The 23,429-nt window shown below is 32.9% G+C and overlaps 1 protein-coding gene across 3 annotated transcripts in view; it reads left to right on the top strand.

The window, feature by feature from the left end:
• Nucleotides 1–23,429, top strand: part of SHOC2 (SHOC2 leucine rich repeat scaffold protein) — a 99,566-nt gene that overhangs the window by 51,298 nt on the left and 24,839 nt on the right. For all 3 annotated transcript variants that reach the window (XM_061193390.1, XM_061193399.1, XM_061193409.1), the window contains 2 exons: nucleotides 4,887–5,817; nucleotides 20,342–20,479. In XM_061193390.1, coding sequence (XP_061049373.1) covers nucleotides 5,115–5,817; nucleotides 20,342–20,479 — 841 coding nt within the window. In that variant the 5' untranslated portion in view covers nucleotides 4,887–5,114. The remainder of the gene's footprint in view (nucleotides 1–4,886; nucleotides 5,818–20,341; nucleotides 20,480–23,429) is intronic.

Below are 23,429 nucleotides of genomic sequence, written 5' to 3'. Positions count from 1 at the left end.
TTTTTTTTTTTTATAAATTTATTTATTTAATTTATTTTTGGCTGTGTTGGGTCTTTGTTGCTGTGTGTGGGCTTTCTCCAGTTGCAGCGAGCGGGGGCTACTCATTGCGGTGGCTTCTCTTGTTGCGGAGCACGATCTCTAGGTGCGTGGGCTCAGTAGTTGTGGCACATGGGCTCTAGAGCGCAGGCTCAGTATTTGTGGTGCACAGGCTTAGTTGCTCTGCGGCATGTGGGATCTTCCCGGACCAGGGCTTGAACCCGTGTTCCCTGCATTGGCAGGCGGACCCACAACCACTGCACCACCAGGGAAGTCCCGATCTGTTTAATCTTGGGTGAGTTTTGGTAATTTGTGGTTATCAAGGATTTGTTCTCTTATTATTCTTTTAATGTCTGTGGAGTATTTAACTATATTCTCTGTTTCATTCCTGATACTGGTAATTTGTGTTCTCTCTTTTTTTTTTCTTTGTCAGAGTTGCCAGATGTTTATCAATTCTGTTGATCTTTTTAAAGAACCAGCTTTTGGTTTTATTGATTTTTCTTTATTGTTTTTCAGTTTTCAATTTCATGGATTTCTGTTCTATATTGTATTTTCCTTCTGCTTGCTTCGTGTTCCTTTTGCCCTTCCTTTTCAAGTTTCTTGATGTGGGAACTTAGATTATTGGTCTGCAGTTTTTGTATGTAATATGTAATATGTAATCTAATATGATCATTCAGTAATATGTATTTCCCTTTAAGCACCACTTAAGCTACATCTCATAAATTCTGGTATAGTTTTATTTTTATTCAGCTCAATATATAGTTTAATTTTCCTTATTACTTTTTTTGAGCCACAGATTATTTAGAAGTATGTTGTTTAATTTTCAGGTGTTTGGAGATTTTTGTTATCTTTCTATTAGTGATTTCTAATTTAATTCCATTATAGTAAGAGAACATACTTTGTATGATTTCAGTTCTTTTGAATTTAAGATTTTTTATGATCTAAGATATAGTCTATCTTGGTGAATGTTGCATATGCCTTGAAAAGAGTATGTATTCTACTTTATCAAATGGAGTATTCTGCAAATGTCAATTAAATCCATTTGGTTTATGGTATTTGTTATCTTATATCCTTGCTAACTTTCTGTACTGTAGTTTGTCCATTACTGAGAAGGGTTTTGAAATCCCCAACTGTAGTTGTGGATTTGTGGATTTTTCTTAGTTCTATCAATTTTTACTATGTCTTTTGAAGCTCTGTTCTTTGGTGCATACACACGTAGGAAATGTTTTATCTTATTGGAGAAATGACCATTTTCTTTATGTAATCTAATCTCTCTCTTTGTCCCAGGTAGTTTTCTTTGCTCTGAATTTTATTTTGCTATTAATACATCCACCCAAACTTTCCTTGATGAGCGTTTGCATGGTATACCTTTTTCTATACTTTTAACCCTCCCCCTTTGTTATTAAATTTGAATTGAGTTTCTTGTAGACGGTATATAGTTGGGTCATGTTTTTAAAAACTCATTCTGACAAATTCTGTCTTCTAATTGGTGTATTGAGAATGTTTACATTTAATGTAATTATTGCTACGTTTGGATTTAAATGTGCCAGTTCATAATTTTCTTTTGTGCCCTCTGTTTTTCTTTTTTCTCTTTTTTCTCTTTTCCTGTCTTACTCTGGGTTACTTGAACAAAGATTTCATTTTAATTTATCTGTAGTGTTTTTGAGTATACTTCTTTCTATATTTTTTCTTGTGATTGTTCTAGGAAATACAACATACATTTTTAAGTTATCATAGTCTACTAGTATCAACATTTTACCACTTCAAATACAGTGTAGTAATTTTAGCATCACTCAGGTCCTTTCACTCTCATTTCCTTGTCATATACTTGTCTCAGTACCTCTATATACATTGACAACCACCTCAGAGATATATTCTTTGCTTTCAGCAGTCAAACATAATTTACAAAACTGAAGAGGAAAAGAATCGCCAGTTATAGTAATCCATATTATTACTCTTTCCATAGATCTTTCTTGATTCCCGATGTTCTAATTTTCATTCTGTTTCCTTTCTTGTCTGAAGGTTTTCCTTTGACAATTCTTTTAGAGCAGATCTGCTGGCATCAGATTCTCTTTGTTTTCCTTCATCTCAAAATGTCATTATATTTCCTTCATTTCTGAAGAATGCTTATGCTGAATGAAGAAGTCTTGGTTGACTTCTTTTTTTTTCAACACTTGAAAAATATCACTTCCTTAGGCCTGTTTGATTTCTCATGAGAAATCCACTGTCATTCAAATCATTGTTGCCCTATAGGTTTATGTTGTTTTCTGGCTGCCTTAGTTTTCAGAAATTTGATTATCATATTCTGGGAATGAATTTCTTTGGGTTTTTCCTGTTTGGGATTTGCTCAGCTTTTTGTCTCTATAAGTCCACCCCCCCCCTCCAATTTCAGAAGTTTCAGCCATTGTCTCTTTAAATAATTTTTCAGCCCTATATCCATTCTTCTCTCCTTCTGGGATTCTGAAGAAACAAATATTAGACGTTTTGTTTCTGTCCCACAGCTCACTGAGGCTCTTTTGAGTTTTTAAAATCTATTTTCTTTCTGCTGTTCAGATTGGATCATTTCTACTGATCTTTCTTCAAATTCACTGAATTTTCAATAATCTCCATTATCCTATTGAACCCCTCCAGTGAGTTTTAAAATTTTATTTATTATATTATTTGGCTCTAAAATTTTCATTTGATTCTCGATTTACCTTTTATTTCTTTGTTGAGACTTCATAGTTATTTGTATGTTTCCAGAGTACATGTAGTTGTTGGAGCATTTTTTTTTGGTTTTGTTTTTTTGAGAGCTGCTTTAGAATCCTTGTCAGATAATTCCAACATCTGTCATCTCATTGTTGGTGTCTGTTGATTGTCTTTTCCCGTTCAAGTTGATATTTTCCTAGTTCTTGGTATGATGAGTAATTTTGGATTACATCCTGGACATTTTGAGACTTATAAAATTTTGATTTCTTTTTAAGTCTTCTATTTAGCAGTCAACCTGTTTTGTTTCAGAATACATGCCCTAACCCATTTTTTGTGGTTTTTGTTTCCAATATAGTTTTCAAAGTCTTTTTAGGGGTATTCTGGTCTGCCCTGTTTGTATGCCACCCCAAGGCCAATCTGAAAAATAGGTGATATTCCACACTACAGTTCAGTTCTCAAAGCATTTGTTGTTTTGATTCTGGTTGGTTTCATGCTGAGCTTCTAGGGAGTGTGCTTGGGAATACACAGATTGAAAGAATCCCTTTCTCCAGCTCCCTCCTCTCCATAATTTTCTCCTTCCCCCTCTAGTTGTGAAGGAGTGGTGTGCTGCCTCTTTGCTAACATTTGCTTAGTGCACGGCAGGGGATGATCCACAGGATTCTTCCTCATAGTACAGCTTTTGCACCAGTGGGGAGGGAGAGGGCTACCACTTCTTGGCTGACATTTACTAAGTACAGGGTGGGATGGTCAACAGGTCAACCTCCATAGTTTCCATGGCTGCAGTGCTGATGCCAAGGGGGATGTGTACTGCTTCTCTTCAAGTTAGTGCAGAGCTGGGTGGTTGGCAGAGTTTTACTCTGCAGTCTTTGTGGCCTCAGTGCCAGTTGGGAGGGGTGGGACATGACTTCTTATGTGGTGTTCAAGTGGAATAAGGAGGGTATAGTCAAAAGGATTCCATCCTGCAGTGCTATTCTCTTCATAGTCCTTTGACTAGAGACAGCAGACTTTTCTTGGACCTTGTTTTAGTCCATGCTTATTGGTGCTTTTGGGTTATGGGCTTCTCTACTGCCCAGGCCAGGATATATAGGAAATAAAAACAAAGCAAAACAAAAAACCGCTAGAGTACTCACCACCAGGTCATCTGCAATCCAAGGTTCCTAACCAGTCTGCCTTCTTTTCTCTACCTTTCAGAATATTCTGCTAGTTGCTTCATGCATTTTGTCAGGGTTTTAAGTTGTAATTAATGTGAGGAACAAGGTAGAGTGGGCTTATTCCATCTTGTATGGAATCAGAAGTCTTGTTTATTGTAATTCAAGATTCAATATTGTAAAGCTTTCACATCTGCATTTAAGGTAAGACTAAGGAATATATTTTGTATATATGGAGTATTGATGTGTTTTTTTAAGTAAATAATTATTAGATGTGATAATCATCATTATAGTCTTATACCAAGAATAGATCTTATTAGGCTAGTGCTGTCTCACTTCCATCTCCCCTCATCTTTTCAATCTTTGTGGATCATTTTGGTCAGTCATGTTACCAGTGAACCTTTTCTACTTCTAAGAACCCTTAATCCTTCTCACTGTCAACTAAAAAAGCTACCTTTGCAGTTCCTAGGATCTGGTAATTAGCTGCAGATAGAGCAGTTTTACCGTAGTGATTAGGAATATAGGCAATGTACCACCTACATTGGAATCTTAGCTCTGCTACTTTTCCAGGATCACAAAGCTAGTTACTAAAAATATTTCTGTGTTTCAGTTGTCCCTGTGTGTAAAATAGGGATAAGAATTTATCTCATAGAACTGTTATAATGTTTGTAAATTCCATACAATAGTGCTTGTACATAGAAAGCACTCAGACATTAGCTACTGTTGTGATTTCTCCCACTTTTCAGCTCTTAAAAACATTTGCACTTTGGTGACTTGTATACCTATCTTACCTCTCCTGTTAGATTGTAAATTCCTTAAAGATAGAGCCCGCCTTGTTACTTTTTATAATTTTTCAATGGATCTTGCAAAGTAGAAGGTATTCAATAAATATTTACTGTATCAAATCATAGGAAAATAGCAAAATTGTCAGTAAGATTGTTTTTCAGAGCCCATTTACTTAATATAAATTTATAACCTAAAGTAATATAATACTCTCTCTGTATTATATTTCAGGAATTCTAATGAATCATTGATTGACCAGCACCATTTTACCAGTTGGAATGAGTTATCAGAAATGGGCATAGTGCTTTTAGATCCAACATGTAACAGATGGCGATTACTTCTTCAAGCCAACACCTTTTTTGATTGTGTAGGATTTTTGTCTCTTCACCTTTGAATTCCAGTTTCTGTTGTTGGCAAATAAAAGGAGTTCATGTAGTTTTTGCCCAAGCTTGAGTCACCATGAGTAGTAGTTTAGGAAAAGAAAAAGACTCTAAAGAGAAAGATCCCAAAGCACCATCAGCCAAGGAAAGAGAAAAGGAGGCAAAAGCCTCTGGAGGTTTTGGGAAAGAGAGCAAAGAAAAAGAACCTAAGACCAAAGGGAAAGATGCCAAAGATGGAAAGAAGGACTCCAGTGCTGCCCAACCAGGGGTGGCGTTTTCAGTTGATAATACGATCAAACGGCCAAATCCAGCACCTGGGACTAGAAAGAAATCTAGCAATGCAGAGGTGATTAAAGAGCTCAACAAATGCCGGGAAGAGAACTCAATGCGTTTGGACTTATCCAAGAGGTCTATACACATATTGCCATCATCAATCAAAGAGTTGACTCAATTAACAGAACTTTATTTATATAGCAACAAATTACAGTCCCTCCCAGCAGAAGTGGGCTGTCTAGTAAATCTCATGACACTTGCTCTAAGTGAAAATTCACTTACCAGTTTGCCTGACTCTCTTGATAACTTGAAGAAGCTGCGGATGCTTGATTTACGGCATAATAAACTGAGAGAAATTCCTTCAGTGGTGTATAGGCTGGATTCTCTTACCACTCTTTACCTTCGCTTTAATCGAATAACTACTGTGGAAAAAGACATCAAAAACCTGTCAAAACTCAGCATGCTTAGCATTCGAGAGAACAAAATCAAACAACTACCTGCTGAAATTGGTAAGAGGCCTTGGGTTACAATTATTGTTTGTAGTATTTGTTATGCTCAATAATTTTGTCCAGTGCTTTTCCATATCAGAAAATATCTGATACTTGCCTAAAAAACAGCTGGTTTCTAAGTTCTGTCTTCTTTATGGTTTACTTTAATCAGTTCTGGCGATATTAATAGTACACGGTTTGAGATTATTTTATAGACCTAGATAATTAGTTAGAATGTAGATGTAATTGGGCCTTTTTCACACAAATCTAATCTGCTTTGATTTTCATTGGAAAAAAGTAAATTTGACGCAGAAAAAAATTTTTTGCCTAATTTTTTAATTGTTACCCCCTGTTTTTAAAGTATTTACAAGATATGATTATATAAGATGCTTTAAGACTGCATTTTCCCATTCTCTGACATTTTCTTTTTTACCTGAAAAATGTTTGTTTAAATTCATATTACTTTTCTACCTAATTTACCACAAAAGATTGGCATATCAGAGCCTTGTGAAGAAGCAGGGTTGTAAGAAAGTTGAAAAAAAAATTTCATTTTGAAAGTACTTACATGTTTATTAAAAACAATCTAAGGATACAGAAAAGTAGAAAAGTCAGCGATAGTTAATGCCAACACTGTTAGTATTTTGGTAGATTTCATTCTTGTTTTTATATGTAAAGCTAAATTGTACTGAAAAAAGGGGACTGTTTTTAAAAGAATAGGTAGTAGAATAAAAAATAGGAAATACACGTGTGTAAACAAGTCAGTAAAAAGTTGTTTTGGTATTTTTAATTTAAAAAAAAATTTCAGCAACTTTTGGAATGTAGTAAACCGTTGACTTACCAATTTTGAGAAATTGATAAAGGTATTATCTTTGTGGGCCCTTTTTATGAGAGTTCGAAAAATTGACATAAAAATTGATTATACAGCTTTTAAAGGGAAGTTTCCCTTTTTTGTGTGAAAGACAAATTTATTCTGAATAAAACAGGTTAAATATATTGTTTGAGCATTGGTCTTATAGTGGGTGATGAAGGAAACTTTGTTTTTAGGCTGTGCAGCTTTGTAGAGATATAATATTCTCTGGGTGTTTTAAAATTTTTATTTAGCTTTGAGAAAGATGCAGTTTAAATTTTAGGTATGGTGTTCTACTATATTTAGCTCTAACCAGACACTTAATTTAATTTTGGTTTAATTAAATGTATTTAGAAAATCCACAGTCGATTTTCTCAAGCAATGTACTTGTATTTATAAAGTGTGACACACTTATGAGATACTAAAATATGCCTAGGAATTCAAATGGATATGTTCCTTTCCATGTCTTCAGATAACAATGTGGTTGTTGAATGACATTTGATTTTTGTACCAGATTCAGTCAAAATTTGACCTGTTTGTATGACTCATTGTAGAATAGAATTATAAGCTGTTGGGGAAAGAAATGCTGAATTTTTATGTAGAAATATAAAACGTTATTTCCAGTCTTTGTACTTATTGTTGTTTTGTGCATGTGTTACACTCCATTCTAAAACGTTGGCTTTCATTCATATGAAAGTCTTTCTTTAAGGATTTTTTTTTTTTTTCCTTCTGTAGAAGATGTTATCAAATTACCTGGGAATTAAGAACATGCATTTCTTAAGCAGGAAATTATTTCATAGGACTTTAAATTTACTTCACTTTGTTCTTGAGCAGATGGTTACAACATTTTTACTAAAAAGTGAATTTATTTTTAAAAATTGGCAAATTTTATTTAATTAAATGGTTGATTTTTGTGGCTGCCTAATCTTTGGAACTTTATTCCTAAATTTGTAATTTATAAAATAACCATTGAATTTGTTTTTTAATGAGCACCCTCCCACCATTAGTGACACTGAAGTTTTGTGTTCTTGTAATTTCTGTATTTCTATAAAAATAGTAACTTCATAAATGTCATTTATTTTATTCTGAGCAGGGCATCAGATAGAAAGTAAACTGCTTTAAAAAATAAAACAGTATTTCTTATAAGGAGTTAAAATTTATAAGGTTTAACTTATATGCATGGATTTGGGACAAACATTGCAGAAGTCTGCATTATCTGTTTCCTTATAGAGAAAAAGAAAGTAAAGATCTAGTTAAAATAACATAATTGTAATAATAAGAGTAGCTGTTGTTTGAGCACAATATGTCATATAACATACACTATTTTGTACATGTAACTTTACATCTAATATCTCATTAAATTCTTATAGTAATCCAATGAAATAGGTACTTCTCACCTCATTGTACTGAAAAAGGAACTGAAAATTTAGTGAGATTAGATAATTTACTAAAGATCATACAGCTAAGAAGATGGCAGAGTCAGAGTGTGAATCTAGGTCTCACTGTACTGCTCCCACCAGTGTAGACGAGTGGGTCTCATCCCATAGATTATGATTTACTGGTCTGGCAGGTCCAGGGGATCTGTACTTTTAACGAGTAAGTTGGGTTATTCCAAGTGTAGCTGCAGTTGAAAGCTATTGCAGTAGATTTATTTTTTTTGAGAGGGGACAGTGTTAACAGCTTAATTGAGATATAATTCACATACCATACGATTAATGCATTAGAAGTATACAATTCAGTGGTTTTTAGCATGTTCACAGAGTTGTTCACTATCACAAACAATTATGGGAGATTTTCATCACCCCAGAAAGAAACTCTGTTCTGTTTGGCAGTCACCCCACCCCACCCATGTTTTCTCCCAACTCCTTAGCCCTAGGCAAACACTAATCTACTTTCTTTTTCTATAAATTTACCTATTCTGGACATTTCATATAAATGGAATCATAAAATATATAGTCTTTGGTGGCTAGCTTTTTTCACTTAGCATAATATTTTCAAAATTCATCCAGGTCATAGCATCTATCAGTACATCATTCCTTTTTATTGCTGAATGATATTCCACTGTATGATTATACCACATTTTATTTATCCACTCATCAGTTGTTGAACATTTGGGTTGTTTTCACTTTCTGGCTATTATGAATAAAATTACTATGAATATTTGTGTACAAGTTTTTGTGTAGACATTTGTTTTCATTTCTCTTCAGTGTATACCTAGAAGTAGATTTACTGAGTCATACGGTAACTATGTTTAATCTTTTGAGGAACTACTGGACTATTTTCTTAAGTGGCTACACCATTTCACATTCCCATTAGCAGTGTATGAGGGTTCCAATTCCTCTATATCATCAACATTCTTGTGATTATCTGTCTTTTTTTATTATAGCCATTCCATGAGTGTGAAGTGGTATCTCATTGTTTTTTATTTATAGTTTCCTGATTATTATTGATTTGTTTTTAATTCTTGAAAGCTATCTTTTGTTATAAAGGAAAGACAGAAATAGTTATTTTCTGTGATGCAGATCTTGCTTTACTGCTTTTTTAATTACAAAAAACCCCCCAAATCGTGAGCTCCTTTGAGAATGCTTACAAAATAAGACTCATGCACCAAGATCAAATAAAATGGAATTTGACATTTTTAAAAGTTATACATCTTTAATGCAATTTGACTTACTGCTGACACTCATAACAAGAGAATTTACAATTCAAAATATATGCTAATTATTATGCTAAACTTTCATTTATACATATTAGATCCACATTATTATAGATAAATATATTAGATTTATATTATGCATATTAAGTGCTTATTCTTCTCTGTTGTTTTTATGAGTATACCACTTTCAATCCTGCCATCCAGTTTGTGTTCAGCAGTATATTTGAGGAATGTGAGAAATTAGAAGTTTGTGAAACATAGCCTAGTATTTAGTTTAAGTAACGTATTTGGAATTTAGCAGCTGTGCTGTTGCCTTTATAGGGAAATTATATTAAAATCTGAATACCTGTTTAAGCATTAATAGCATCTTTATTAATGCCATGCGATTTGATACTAATGATGCATATTCACGTGAGTGAATACTGGCAGAAAGCAGTAAAAGGATACTGAAAGACATACAAAGAGCCAGACATAATATATTAGAGAGCAGCCAAGAAAACTCTTCAGTTGGTAATATTGATTTACTTTTTTCCTTTTGTACGATAAGTCATGGACAAATAAAGTAAATGTCCTATCTTTTTGTGTTAAATAGATAGATGGAAACCTTAGTCATTGCTTTTTTAGATTAGTGTTTCATTCTTCCTGCCCATACCTCCTTTCACCATTTTTAATCTTGAAAGAGACTCTTCACTGAACACCAAGGCACTCAAGAAATCATGTTTTCAGAGGGAAAACAGTAAATAACCACTCCCTTACCCCATCCTTCCCTGCACACACCCCCCCCGCCCCCCCGCAACTGGCCCGGTTCCGTTGAGTTTCATGTTAGAGATGTGCTTTTGTAAATTTTTTTGGGTGGGCCTGAATAGATTAGAGTGAGGGTCATCAGCTTGTCAGTTTGAATAATTAATCACTTTACTTCAGGAAACTCTGAACAGTGAAGTTTTAAATGATTTTATTCTTCTAGAAAGAAAATGATTACTCTTTGAAACCAGAAATAAACTCCATCTTTGTCTCTTACTAATATTCCTACAACTTTTCCTTCATTGAATTAAAGGCTAGTTTAAGACTGCTTCTCTTTAAAGTTTCCTCCTATTTATTATTCTTTATAAAAACAGCTAAGTTGGAGGGAATCTTAAAAAAATCTATTTGTCCTATGTTGTATGTTCAATAAAATGCTGCATCATTTATATTGTATACAATTTTGTGTAAATTTGTCTTAGGAGAATGATCTGCTATGTTATGTATGCTTTTTGAGAACCCAGATCATTTTTACTCATTAAAAAAAAAACTCACAGCATTCAGATATATGAGAAATTAGAAACAGCAATTTTTTTAACCCATATGACTCATTAACATTTATTGAAAACAATCAGTTTTCTGCTGTATATACTATAGTACTGCAGTTATATTTTATGTCAAGTAATATATAATATATAATGTGTATGTATGTATAATCAATATACATAAAAATACTAAGAACAGAATCAGCAATTTTTTTTTAAAGTTGAAGGACCTTAGAGATCTTATTTAATTCCCTATTATGTAATTTTCTATGAATTTTTGCAGGTAATAAATGGTGGGTTTTCAGTAAATGTGGCTTGAAGTGAATTTAGTGAAGCCAAATACTATTACCCAATTTTTAATATTAACCCAAATTGTAACGCTTAGTTCCTAAAATTCTTGAAGTTCTCCTAGGACTGCCAGAGGTGCTGCAATTGCTTTCATGGTCCAGGTAACATTATTTAATGATCTCATTTGAGTGTTCTGTACAAGTGCTAATGAGTAACTTAGTTTGGCAGGAAAAAGAAATCAGGAAAGGGAGTTCATAGTTGTTAATAAATAACTTCTTTTCACTGGAAATCAGTAAGAAACCTTAGAGACCTAGAAATGAACTGTTAACTTAGTTGTTTGTTATCAAATTGTCAGGTGTTTCACTAAACAACAGAAACCTGAAAAAGTTACTCTTATTGCTAAAGGAGGAGGTAAGAGAACAGAGAAAAAAACAGCACTTCAACCATCTTAGAAGGATCTGGTAGAACCAGAGAATACATTTGACTTCCCACACTGCTAAGGTGTAGGGAGGAGGGCAATCATTGTACTCTAATGATAGCATGCTATCCATTCAAAGAATATAGACACTGTTGTCCATGTTGCTTAGTTACAGAAGCACTTGCTCAGAAGAACTACTAAAGTTTTCTTTGTGATGAAAGCGAGAATTAAGGCTTTAAGACAAATTTATGCAAATATAATAGTGTATATTCTGACCTAAGTCCCTAAATCTATTCAAGCTTGTGTAATAAGTATTTCCAGCCGTTGTTAATTATGTAGTTTTACAAATGTATTTTAGTAAGATTTGATGTGATTTTTATAGAGCTAAGCTCTGAACGTTTGAAAAGTAACCCTATAAGTTCAGGAACAAGAGTTATTTTAAAAATGTAAACGTCCTTGATGTGAGTCAAATGATAATATAGGGAAGGCCACAACTTATGAAATAAACCTAAATTATTTATTTACCAGTATTTGAGTGCCTGTTAATAGATACGTTTTAATAGGGCCTTTTTGTATGTTGCTAGATTTGATTTACTAAAATTTAAAGATTTTTTGCATTTATATTCATCATGGATATTGATCTGTAATTTCTTCTTTTTCTTCTCTCTTTTTTTGTAATGGTTTGCTATCAGGGCAATGCTGGCTTCATATTGTGGAATGAGTTGGAAAGTGTTCCTCTTTTATGTTCTGGAAGAGTTTGTGAAGAATTAATATTATGTCTTCAAATGTTTAGAAGAATTTATCAGTCTTGTAATCTGGGACTGGGGTTTTCTTGGTAGGAAGGTTTTAAATGACTAATTTAATTAATAGGAAGTTATTTGGGTTTTCTGTTTCTTCTCGGTTGAAGTTTGATTCTTTGAATCTGTCAAAGCATTTGTCTATTTTATTTGATCTGTTGAATTTTTTGGCATGAAGTTCATAATGGTTCTTTATTCTTCTTCTAAAGTTTGTAATATATATATTATCACATCCCTCTTTCATTCATTCCTGATATTGGTTTTATTGGTCTTTTCAAAAAAACTGCTTTTGGTTTTATTATTTTTTAAATTATCTTCCTTTTTTTTTTTGTTTTCTGCTCTTAATTATCTGGTTCCTTATTACTTTAGGTTTAATATGTCCTTTGTCTTCTGTCTTAAGTTGTTAGATTGATTTTGTATCTTTCTTCTTTGCATTATGTAAGGACATTGATAGCTATAAACCTCCCTCCAAGTACTATTTTAGCAGCACATAAATTTTGATATGTTGTATTTTCATTATTATTTAGTTCAAAGTATTTTCCAAATATCTCTTGTTATTCTCTAATCCATGGATTATTTAACAGTACATTGTTCAATTTCCAAGTATTTCAGAGATGCATTCATATTTGTTTTTTCCTTTTTTTACTTTTTGGCTACACCATGCGGCTTGTGGGATCCTAGTTCCCTGACCAGGGATTGAACGTGCACCCTCAGCAATGAAAGTGTGGAGTCCTAACCACTGGGACTGCCAGGGAATTCCCTATTTTTTGTTACTGATTTATAAAATATAGTCTGTCTTGGTAAATGTTCTATATGCAGTTGAAAAGAAGGTGCATTTTGCTGTTATTTTTGGAGCAAGGTCAAATTGGTTGATGATGTTATTAATTTCTTGTATACCCTTATCGATTTTCTGTCTACTTTTTTCTTCAATTAGGAAGAAATGAGTGTTGAAATACCCAACTATAGTAGTAGATTTGTCTTTCTCCCATTAGTGCTATTATTTTTTGCTTCTTATATTTTGAAAGTTTGTTATTAGTTGTATATATACTTAGGATTTTTTTTTTCTGATGAGGCAGTTTATATCATGAAGCATCTGTCTTTATGGTAATATTTCTGGTAGTATCTCTTTTTCTAAATTCTGATTTTATTTGATATTGATATAGCCGTATCTTTTTCCATCTTTTTACTTTTTGTGTCTTTATATGTATTTAAAATTGTTTCTTGTAGACATCATATGGTTAGGTCTTTTGTTTTATCCTGACGGTTTTTGCCTCCATTGAAGGGTTTAGACCATTTACATTTAATATAGTTATCAATATGATTGGTTTAAATCTATCAGCTGGCTGGCTATTTTCTATTTGTGCCATTTGTTTCCTTTGACCCCTCATTTCATGCCTTCTTTTGGATTATTTTTTTATAGATTCCACTCATCTCAATTGCTGCATATTAGTTATACATCTCTGATACCTTTTTTAAGTGTCTGCTGTAATATTTACAGTACATATCATAACTTAATACAGTCTACGTTTATATAATGTTATACCACTTTACATATATCCTAAGAACCTTACAATAGAACACTTCTGTTTCTCCTGTTCTTTGTGCCATTATTGTCATACAATATATGACAGTATACATTAGTCATATATATTATGTTATCCATATATTATAAATCCCGTAATAATATATTGCCATTGTTTTTACTTTAAACTTTATCTTTTTTAAGCTTTCCATTTTGAACAAATTTTAGAGTTAAAGAAAAGTTGCAAAACAAATACTGAGGGTTCCTTGGTGAATCTTCCCCAAAACAATTATTACTATATTCTAATGATGATTTTTAAAAATTTCCCTTGTTCCTTTTGCATTTATTAATTAATTGAAATTCTTCTATAAGGAGGAGCTGTCCTTTCTCTCCCATTTATTTATTTACTCAGTTACGTCAGTCTGGACTAATTTATTCTGTGGGTTCCAATCCAGTATTATTTTTATCAAATTTAAAAAACAGAGCATTAAGACCACCCAGGAAACTCTTCTTTCAATCACTGTTCCCATCAAGGGTAACCTAGTATCTTGACTTCCACCAACATACACTAGTTTTTCTTGTTTTTTATAAGTGAAATTATTGTATATGTATGTTTTGTGTTTGACTCCTTCCACTTCACATTATTCATCATATTGGTGTATGTAGTTAGAGAATGTTCCTTCTCATTACTGCATAATATTTCATAGTGTGAATATACCATGATTTTATTTATTCATTCTATTGTTTTTGGTTGGACAATACCAAATGCTGGTGCAAACTCTCATTCATTACTGTGGGAATGCAAAGTGGTACAGACACTTTGGAAGACAGTGGCAGTTTCTTACAAAGCTAAACATAGTCTCACCGTACAATCTATCAGTCATGCTCCTATTTACTCAAATAAGTTGAAAACTTATGTCTATGCAAAAAACTGTGCACAAAATGTTTTTAGCTGTTCTATTCATAATTGTTAAAAATTGGAAGTAACCAAGATGTCCTTCAGTAAATGAGTGAATAGTAAACTAGTACACCCATACAATGGAATATTTGTTCAGTGGTAAAAAAGAAATGAACTATCAAGCTACAAAAAGACATGCAGGGACCTTAAATGCATATTGCTAAATGAAAGAAGTCAATCTGGAAAAGCTACATATTATATGATTCCAACTATACAACATTCTGGAAAAGGCAAAAGTAAAAGCTCGATAGTTGCCAAGGGCCCTAGGAGAGAGATGGATCAATGAGTAGTGAAGCACAGGGGATTTTTAGAGCAGTGAAACTTCTGTATGATACTGTGATGATGGATACATGATATTATGCACTTATCAAAACCTATAGAACTGGACAACACAAAGAGTGGGTGACGATGTAAAACATGGACTTCTAGTTAATAATGTATAAATGTTGGTTCATCAACTGTAACAAATGCACCACCTAATGCAGGATGTTAATAATAGTGGAAACTGGGGGGAGGTGGGGTATGTGGGAACTCTGTACTTTATGTGCAGTTTTTCTGTAGACCTGAAACTGCTCTAAAAACAAACAAAAAAAACTACTCTTACTACCCTCACCACTACCTCCTTAGTCAAAGCTGAAGTCCTTACCTTAGCCCACAAGACCCTGACTCCGGGCTACTTCATCTCCTATCACTTTCTTCCTTACTCATTATTCCAGCCACATTGGCTTTCTGTTGTGTTTTGAACTACTCTCTTGCCTCAGAGTCTTTGTGTTTGCTGTTCACTCAGCTTCCCCCATATATTTCCATTGTTCCTTTCTTCTCCCATTATTCAGGTGTATACTCTAATGCTGCTCCATTGGGGTTACTTTCCCCTTCTACTTACTATCAATACCTCTAATCTCCCCTTCCCCCCATCACACTCTTTTATCCTGCTTTATTTTCCTTTATAGCTTTTATACGTCCTCACCTTGGTTATATATTATTTGTTTATTTTTTCCATATTAAAATATAAGTTCCATGAAGGCAGGAATTTTATCTCTTTTTTTCCCTGTTGTATCTTCAGTCCCTAGAATAGTGCCTAGTACATGGTAGGTGCTTAATAAGTATTTGTAGTATGGATCAATGAATGAAGTCTGTGTTCTCTCTGTAGGCAAATCTATGTAGGAAGTCAGACTTAAAAGATTGCTTACCAAGTATGGAATATGAGTCATAAGATGCATCGTATTAATGGCTCGTGTCATCAATATGATAACATGATGTGTTCATTTTCACTAAAAGATACATCTGCTCCACAGACAGGAAACTTCTATTTATGGGTCAAAAAATGCTCTTCCATGTACAGTGTAGGAGAGACTGCTAGTATTTACCTCTTGAATCTCCCTTTTTTTTTCTCTTTGTACAAAAACAAAGAAAAATCACAAAATACAAATATATAAAGTAGAAAATAAAAACCACTCTTAAACCCAGCCAGAGACAAGTCACTGTTAAGACCTTGATTATTGTCCTTTAGAACCATCTGAGATGAACTTATATTTTGTTAATAATATTTGGATCATATAGTAAAATAAATGTTTGAAGTACTAACTGGACAGAGTATAGAAATAGTAAATAGTGTGAAAGTAGTTTATGAACTCCTTAAATATTTAATATTCTGTCTTTTGTGATTTGTAACACAAGCTCTTATCCTGGCACAGTATTGTCTAGTGCAGAATTTATAATATATTCAGAATTTTCAAATGTTTCTGATTATTTGAATATGAACAAGAAAAGCTTGGGCAGTTACGAGTGTTGTTCTAAATAAGAGAGATCTTAAGCTCCTTTTTTTTCTCCCCACTCTAAAAATGTTTTGTCAGTTGCATTTAATAGGACATTTTGGATTAGTTTCGAAAATATTTTAGATTTTCCTGGAAACTATCTTTTATTAATTATAAACTTCTCTGAAGTTTTTTAGATCTTTTTCATTGGACTGAAGAAAATTCAAAGTTCCTGAGAGAAAATGTTTTGCATGAGTCCTTTAAAATGTATACGTGGATTTTGGGGAAAATCTAAAATAAGTTTCAAATTTAACTCAATAATATGTATAATTTACTTGTGAGTTTATTGTATTTCATGGACTAAAATAAAATTTAAAAATCATGTTACTTTTGTGTGCTGATGCTGTTAAAAAATTAAATCACATTTCCTGAGTTTTAAGCATTTTCAAAACTTTTCGTAGTTACTAGATTGTGAGAAAGAAGTATTAGTGTTATTAGATGACACTCTTCTTAATGTATCAGTGTTAACATGATTTCCTGACTTTGCAGAGTGTTGTATTGCTGGAGGATAATTTTCTGGAGAGAATATATACTCAAAATAATTCAGTTATTATATGGTGACTGATATAAGTCAAAAAGGATTTAGGATTTAACTTAATTTGAGTCTAGATAATTATATTCTCTGCTTTTTAAAAACACTTATTTTTTAGTTTAATATTAGATAGTCATATGTAAGTTCCTGTCCTAAGATATTGGTAATTCATCTGCTTCTGTGTTCAGAGGTGCCAAACTGGCATCCTGAACACTGAAAAAAGCCCACAGATATGTTCGATAACACAGTGTTTTGTTCTGTTTCAACCTAAAAATTAGTTGTTAGTATTTGAACATTAGAAGGTTTTATATGAAAATATGAATTTCCAGCTTCTTTTGACAGGCATGAGAATTGGACAATATTGAGCTTTCTTGTCCCAACATGGCAGTGATTCTCAACCAGGGGCAGTTTTGGCAGTGTTACAAAAAAGGACATTTGTCAATGTCTAGAGATAGTTTTGATTGTCATGACTTGGTGGGGAGGTGCTATTAGCATCTTATGGGTAAAGGCCAGGGATGCTGCTTATGCACAGGACAGCCTCCTACAGCAAAGAATTATCTGGTCCAAAATATTTCAGTATTGAGGTTGAGAAGTCCTGTAGTGTAGCAATAATTGACCTGAGTTGAATCATATCTGTTCTGAATAGGCTGAAGTTAGCCACAGTCTCCTCCCAACTTGCTTTATTTACTTGCTGGGACTCTATACACTTTTGAATTTGTGCATATTCCTTTAAAGTAGTGGGAGTTACTTTCATGGGAACTGAAACATCTTCAAGTATTATTAGAAATGTTGCGGTGAATACAAAAAACATTTATTCTGGCCTGAAGAGTATTAGAATCCAAGTTTTATTTTCCCCAGTTATCATCATTTATTCTTTCAGTTGAACATGGTTCTATGTACTAAGCACTATACTAGATATGGAGGAGATGAGCAGCTGCTTACACTTTAAGGATTATTATGTCTTGGAGAATTGTTCTGTTTATCATTATGTGATGCTTTCTATATCTCTGATAATTTTCCTTGCTTTGAAGTTGACTTTGTCTGAAATCTATGTAGCTACTTCAGCTTTCTTTTGATTAACATTAGCATTGTATTTCTTTCTCCATCCCTTTATTTTTAATCCACCTGTGTCTGTAAAGTAGGTTTTTCGAAGACAATACTATTCAGTTGGGTCTTGTTTTTTAATCCACTTTGTTAGTCTCTTGTCTTTTATTTTGTGCATTCACATTCACATTTAAAGTATTTATTGATTTAGTTGGATTTTTTAAATTAATTTTTATTGGAGTATAGTTGCTTTGTAATATCAACTGTATTTGGAACTGTTTTCTATTAGTTGAACTTGTTCTTTTTTTTTGTCTTTCACCATTTTTCTGCATTATCTCAGTTTAATTGAGCATTTTGTATTATTTCATTTTCTCTCTCCTTAACATATCATTTATACTTGTTTTAATTTTTTTTGTTTGTTTGTATGTATGTATGTATGTGTGTGATTGCCCTGGAGTTTGCAGTACGGATTTACAGCTAACATAAGTCCACCTTCAAATAACACTGTACCATTCAGGGGTAGTGTGGGTACCTTATAACAGAATATTCCCAATTCCTCCCTCCTGTCCCTTGTAACACTGCTGTCATTCATTTCATTTATCCTTAATCTATAATCACCTGCTATATTGTTGCTGTTAATACTTTGAACAAACTGGTATCTGTTATATCAATTAAGAATAAGAAAATAAAAGATTTTATTTTGTCTTTATTTATTACTTCTCTAAAGTTCTTCCTTTCTTTATGTAGATCTAAGTTTCTGACCTATATCATTTTCCTTCTTTCTGAAGAACTTATTTTAATATTTCTTGCAAGACAGGTCTACTGGCAGCAAATTCCCTCAATATCTGTTTGTCTGAGAAAGTCTTTATTTCTCCTTTGCTTTGAAGGATAATTTCATTGGATATAGACTTATAGGTTGGTGATTTTTTTTTTTCTCTCAACACTTGAAATATTTCATTCCGTTCTCTTCTTGCTTGCATGGTTACTGAAGAGAAGCCCAATGTGTTCTTATCCTTATTCCTATATAGGTAAGGTTTTTTTTTTTTTCCCCCTCTATCTTCTTTCAGAAATTTCTCTTTGTCTTTGATTATCTGTATATTATTTTGAATATGATATGCCTAGGTGAAAATAAGAGGGGACTTTTATCTTCACCCTGAGAACCTGGGGTGGGCCTCCTGGAGGTAAAGCACAAGGATTCCAATTTCTCCACATCCTTGCCAACATTTGTTTTGTTTGTTTGTTTGTTTTGTTTTTTTTGTTTGTTTTTGATTATAGCCATCTTCATGGGTATGAAGTGGTATCTCATCGTATTGATTTGCATTTTTTAATGATTAGTGATGTTGAGCATCTTTTCATGTGTTTATTGGCCATTTGCATATCTTTGGAGAAATGTCTGTTCCATTTCTTTGTCCACTTTTAAATTGGGTGGTTTGTTTTTTTGTTGTTGAATTATGGGAGTTCTTTATACATTCTGGATATTAATCCCTTAGCAGATATGTGATTTGTAAATATTTCCTCCTATTCTGTGGGTTGTCTTTTCATTCTCTTGATAGTGTCCTTTGATACACATAAGTTTTAAATTTTGATGAAATCCAATTTACTTTCTCTTTTGTTGCTTATGTTTGTAATATGTGGCTTAATAATATGCCCTACACCCATTTTTCAGTTTTATGCACTTCATTTGCTTATCTTACTTTTTCAGTATTTCCAACCTCTGCCAAAAAAAAAAGGGAAATCATGAGAGAGCCAATATAACTTTTATAAATAAGTTTATGAAGACAGAAAAACACTAAGAATAATCTGAATTGCCAAATACAGTCCTTTCAACCAGAATGAGGAGAAAAATACCTTATTTTCTATCCTTTTGGAGTACTATTAAATTGAGAAGCAATTTTGATTTATAAATCTCAATTTACGTATTTATATAACATCAGAACATATGCTTATTTGAAAGCATACATATTTTGAGGTAAAGGTGACCCTCAAATTAAACTCAAAATGTATCTGATATTATTGTGTTGAATTTGGTTTAAAAAATTAGTAAACTCTTTTTGAAGTATGGAATATACAAATGTAAATGTGGTTAAATTGGTTACTTAAGTTAAAAAAATATATAATATTGGTTGGTAATGATTTACAACCACATTTTAACATTATCAGATGTCATTTTCCTTTTTTCTTTAGGTATAATTGACATATAACCTTATATTAGCTTCATAATTCAATATTTGTAAAATGTCATGTTCAAATAACAGCTTCAGATTTTGTGTTTGACTTTTACTTTTTCAGAAAAAGTATAGTTATGATATAGAAAATGTTTTTTCTTTCATTATTTAATATATTCTTTAAAAATTCTTATTAAATTTTTATGTTGGTCAATTTACAGGTGAATTATGTAACCTCATTACGCTGGATGTAGCTCACAATCAACTTGAACACCTTCCAAAGGAGATTGGAAACTGCACACAGATAACCAACCTTGACTTGCAGCACAATGAATTGCTAGACCTCCCAGATACTATAGGTATGAGAGGAGAAAGAAGATACTGTTCATCATTTATAGCTACTTGGACATTAAAATCCATTTTGATAATAAAAAATTAAAATTCAACATTGTCAAAGTGGTAAAACTTCTAAAAGACAGTATTTTAAAATCATTTTTTATTTCCATTTCCAAGCAAAGAAAATAACTAAATTTTAGGAAATGATCTCAATTAAATTGTAAAGAAGATAGAATATTGAGTAATATGTATATGTTCTATAACTCTGCTTAAATTGCAGAATGGGTGCATTTTCTGTTTTTGCTTATTTCAGAATGTTGCATGCTCTTGTATAGGGTGTGGTCCCTTCTTTGCTAAAATAGACCACACTGAAAAATAAAATCATTGCTGTTTAGTTTTTAAAACATGGCCAATGTATTTTAAAGTTTGTTCATCTTATTATTGAGGGACTAAAAGATGTCTCAGAGTGCAGAATGTGTTTTGAAAGTGCATAGCCAAAGAACAGAAAGTTGAATTGCACTTACCCTGATGTGTTCCATATTTATATATTCTTGTTTCTTTTTCTAAATGACCCCAAATTTATACAAACAGTAGAGGGAATTTTTACATTAAAGAAAAATTACTCTGTACTAAGTTTATATAATTTTGGTAATGAATATTTACAAGGTTCTCTTACTAAATCATTTGAGGCCTATGATAATGTTATCTTTCTCCAGAAGGATTTTTGTTTGCTTCTCTCAGGTACCTAGGGTGACCACTTTATTCCATCTGTGTTCTAAGGTTTGTGATTTTTCTGGTCCCCCCCAAATGATTCAGAGGCAAGCTGCAGACTAATTGGAGGGTTGTTTTAATTCCGGTTTACCCCTTGTACTAGGGTGCAGCCCTGTAGGGTCCCAGTTGATATTGATTACTAGACTCCCCACCCTTGGCAGGCTCTAGATTTTGACTCTTGGCGGAAACATGCCTTAGCCTTTCAGCTGCATCTTCTAGTTAGGAAAGCACTCTCAGGACAAAATCTTCTCCAGTGTTTTGCTTGTTTCTGGGTTCCCAGCTGGTTTCCAGCCTGGTTACTAGTCATTATCTTGTTAGCTTTCTGATTTTTGTTTTAGAAGTGTTTTTAGTTTTCTTCAATGGGAGGGTTGCTTGAATTATCTAGTCTACCACTACTTGAAACAGAAGCAGTTGTTATGGAATTTTTTAATAAGTTACAATAGACTGTCTTTGGTTACATGACACCTGTTCACAGAAGAGTAATCTGAGACTTCTTCAGGATATAATAGCTAGCCATTAGAACCTATATCTTTCTGATTCTTGTCCCCTAGAGTCTAGAACAGACAGAAAAATACCAAATAAATACAAAATAAATGAAAAAAAAAGTCATGGGAGACAGGACTAGAAGTTCTAGAAAGAGAATAGAGTAAGACAATGAAGAAGCTATAAAATATAATTTAATAATATTTCCCTGAACTTGACAAAAACCCAGATAATAAGATTGAAATTGCTTACCAAGAAGAAATAATGAAAAAACATACATTCTGGTAGAAGTTTTAAAAATTAGATTTACTTAATTATTTTTAATAAACAATATATTCATACATAATGTTGTAAAACCTGTCTTTGTCTAGTTTCAGTTTCAGGGTAATCCTGGCCGTATATAATAAGTTGGGAAGTACTCCCTTCTCTTCAATTTTTGCAACAGTTTGTATAAAATTGACATATTTCTTCCTTTAGTATTTGATAAAATTAATTGGTAAAGCCACCTGGGTCAGGATTTTTCTTTGTTGGAATGTTTTTGAAAACAATTTCAATTTCTTTGATAGACATAGGGCTATTTAGGTTATCACTTTCTTCTTGAGAAAACTTGGTCATTTGTGTCTTTCAAAGAATGTGTCCATTTCGTTTAAGTTGTCACATTTAATGGGCATAAAATTGTTCATAATATTCCCTTATTATTTCAATATCTATAGAATCTGTGGTAATACCATTTCTCTCATTCCTGATATTGGTAATTTATATCTTCTCTCTTTTTTTTTTTCCCTAATCAGTCTGGTTAGAGGTTTATCAATTTTATCAGTTTTATTGATTGTCTCAAAGTATTGATTTTTCTCTATTCTTTCCTTGGTTTTTGTTTAATTGATTTCCACTTTGACCTTTCTACTTCCCTTTCATCTGCTTACTTTGAGTTTTATTTGTTCTTTTTCTAGTTTCTTATGGCGGAAGATTGAGATTATTGATTTGAGACCTTTCTTCTCATATAGGCATTTAGTGCTATAAATTTTGCCTTACATACTGCTTTAACAACATCCCACAAATTCTGATATCTTGTGTTTTCTTTTTTGTTTTGTTCAAAATACTTTCTAATTTACCCTTTTGTTTTCTGTGATCTGTGTGTTATTTATTTATTTTTTTTTTTAAAGCTTTTATTATTTATTTATTTTTTGGCTGTGTTGGGTCTTCGTTTCTGTGCGAGGGCTTTCTCTAGTTGTGGCAAGCGGGGGCCACTCTTAATTGCGGTGCGCGGGCCTCTCACTATCGCGGCCGCTCTTGTTGCGGAGCACAGGCTCCAGTCACGCAGGCTCAGTAGTTGTGGCTCACGGGCTTAGTTGCTCCGCGGCATGTGGGATCTTCCCAGACCAGGGCTCGAACCCGTGTCCCCTGCATTGGCAGGTAGATTCTCAACCACTGCGCCACCAGGGAAGCCCCCACTGTGTGTTATTTAAAAGTATGTTATTTAGTTCCCAACATCTGACAGTTTTCCAAGGGTTTTTCTGTTATTGATTTCTAATTTAATTCCATTGTGGTCAAGAACATAGTTTGTGTGACTTGAATCATTTAAATGTATTGAGACTTATTTTATGGCTCAGTGTATGGTCTATCTTGATAAGTATTCCATGTACAATTGAATGTGTATTCTATTTTTGTTGAGTAGAGTAATGTAGATGAGGCAATCAGTGAATTTATTCTACTACTTGC

Source organism: Eubalaena glacialis, chromosome 1 (genome assembly GCF_028564815.1).
Source record: "Eubalaena glacialis isolate mEubGla1 chromosome 1, mEubGla1.1.hap2.+ XY, whole genome shotgun sequence".
NCBI lineage: Eukaryota > Metazoa > Chordata > Mammalia > Artiodactyla > Balaenidae > Eubalaena > Eubalaena glacialis.
The sequence above is the reverse complement of the archived record's forward strand: the minus strand, read 5'-3'. Positions and strand labels throughout refer to the sequence as shown.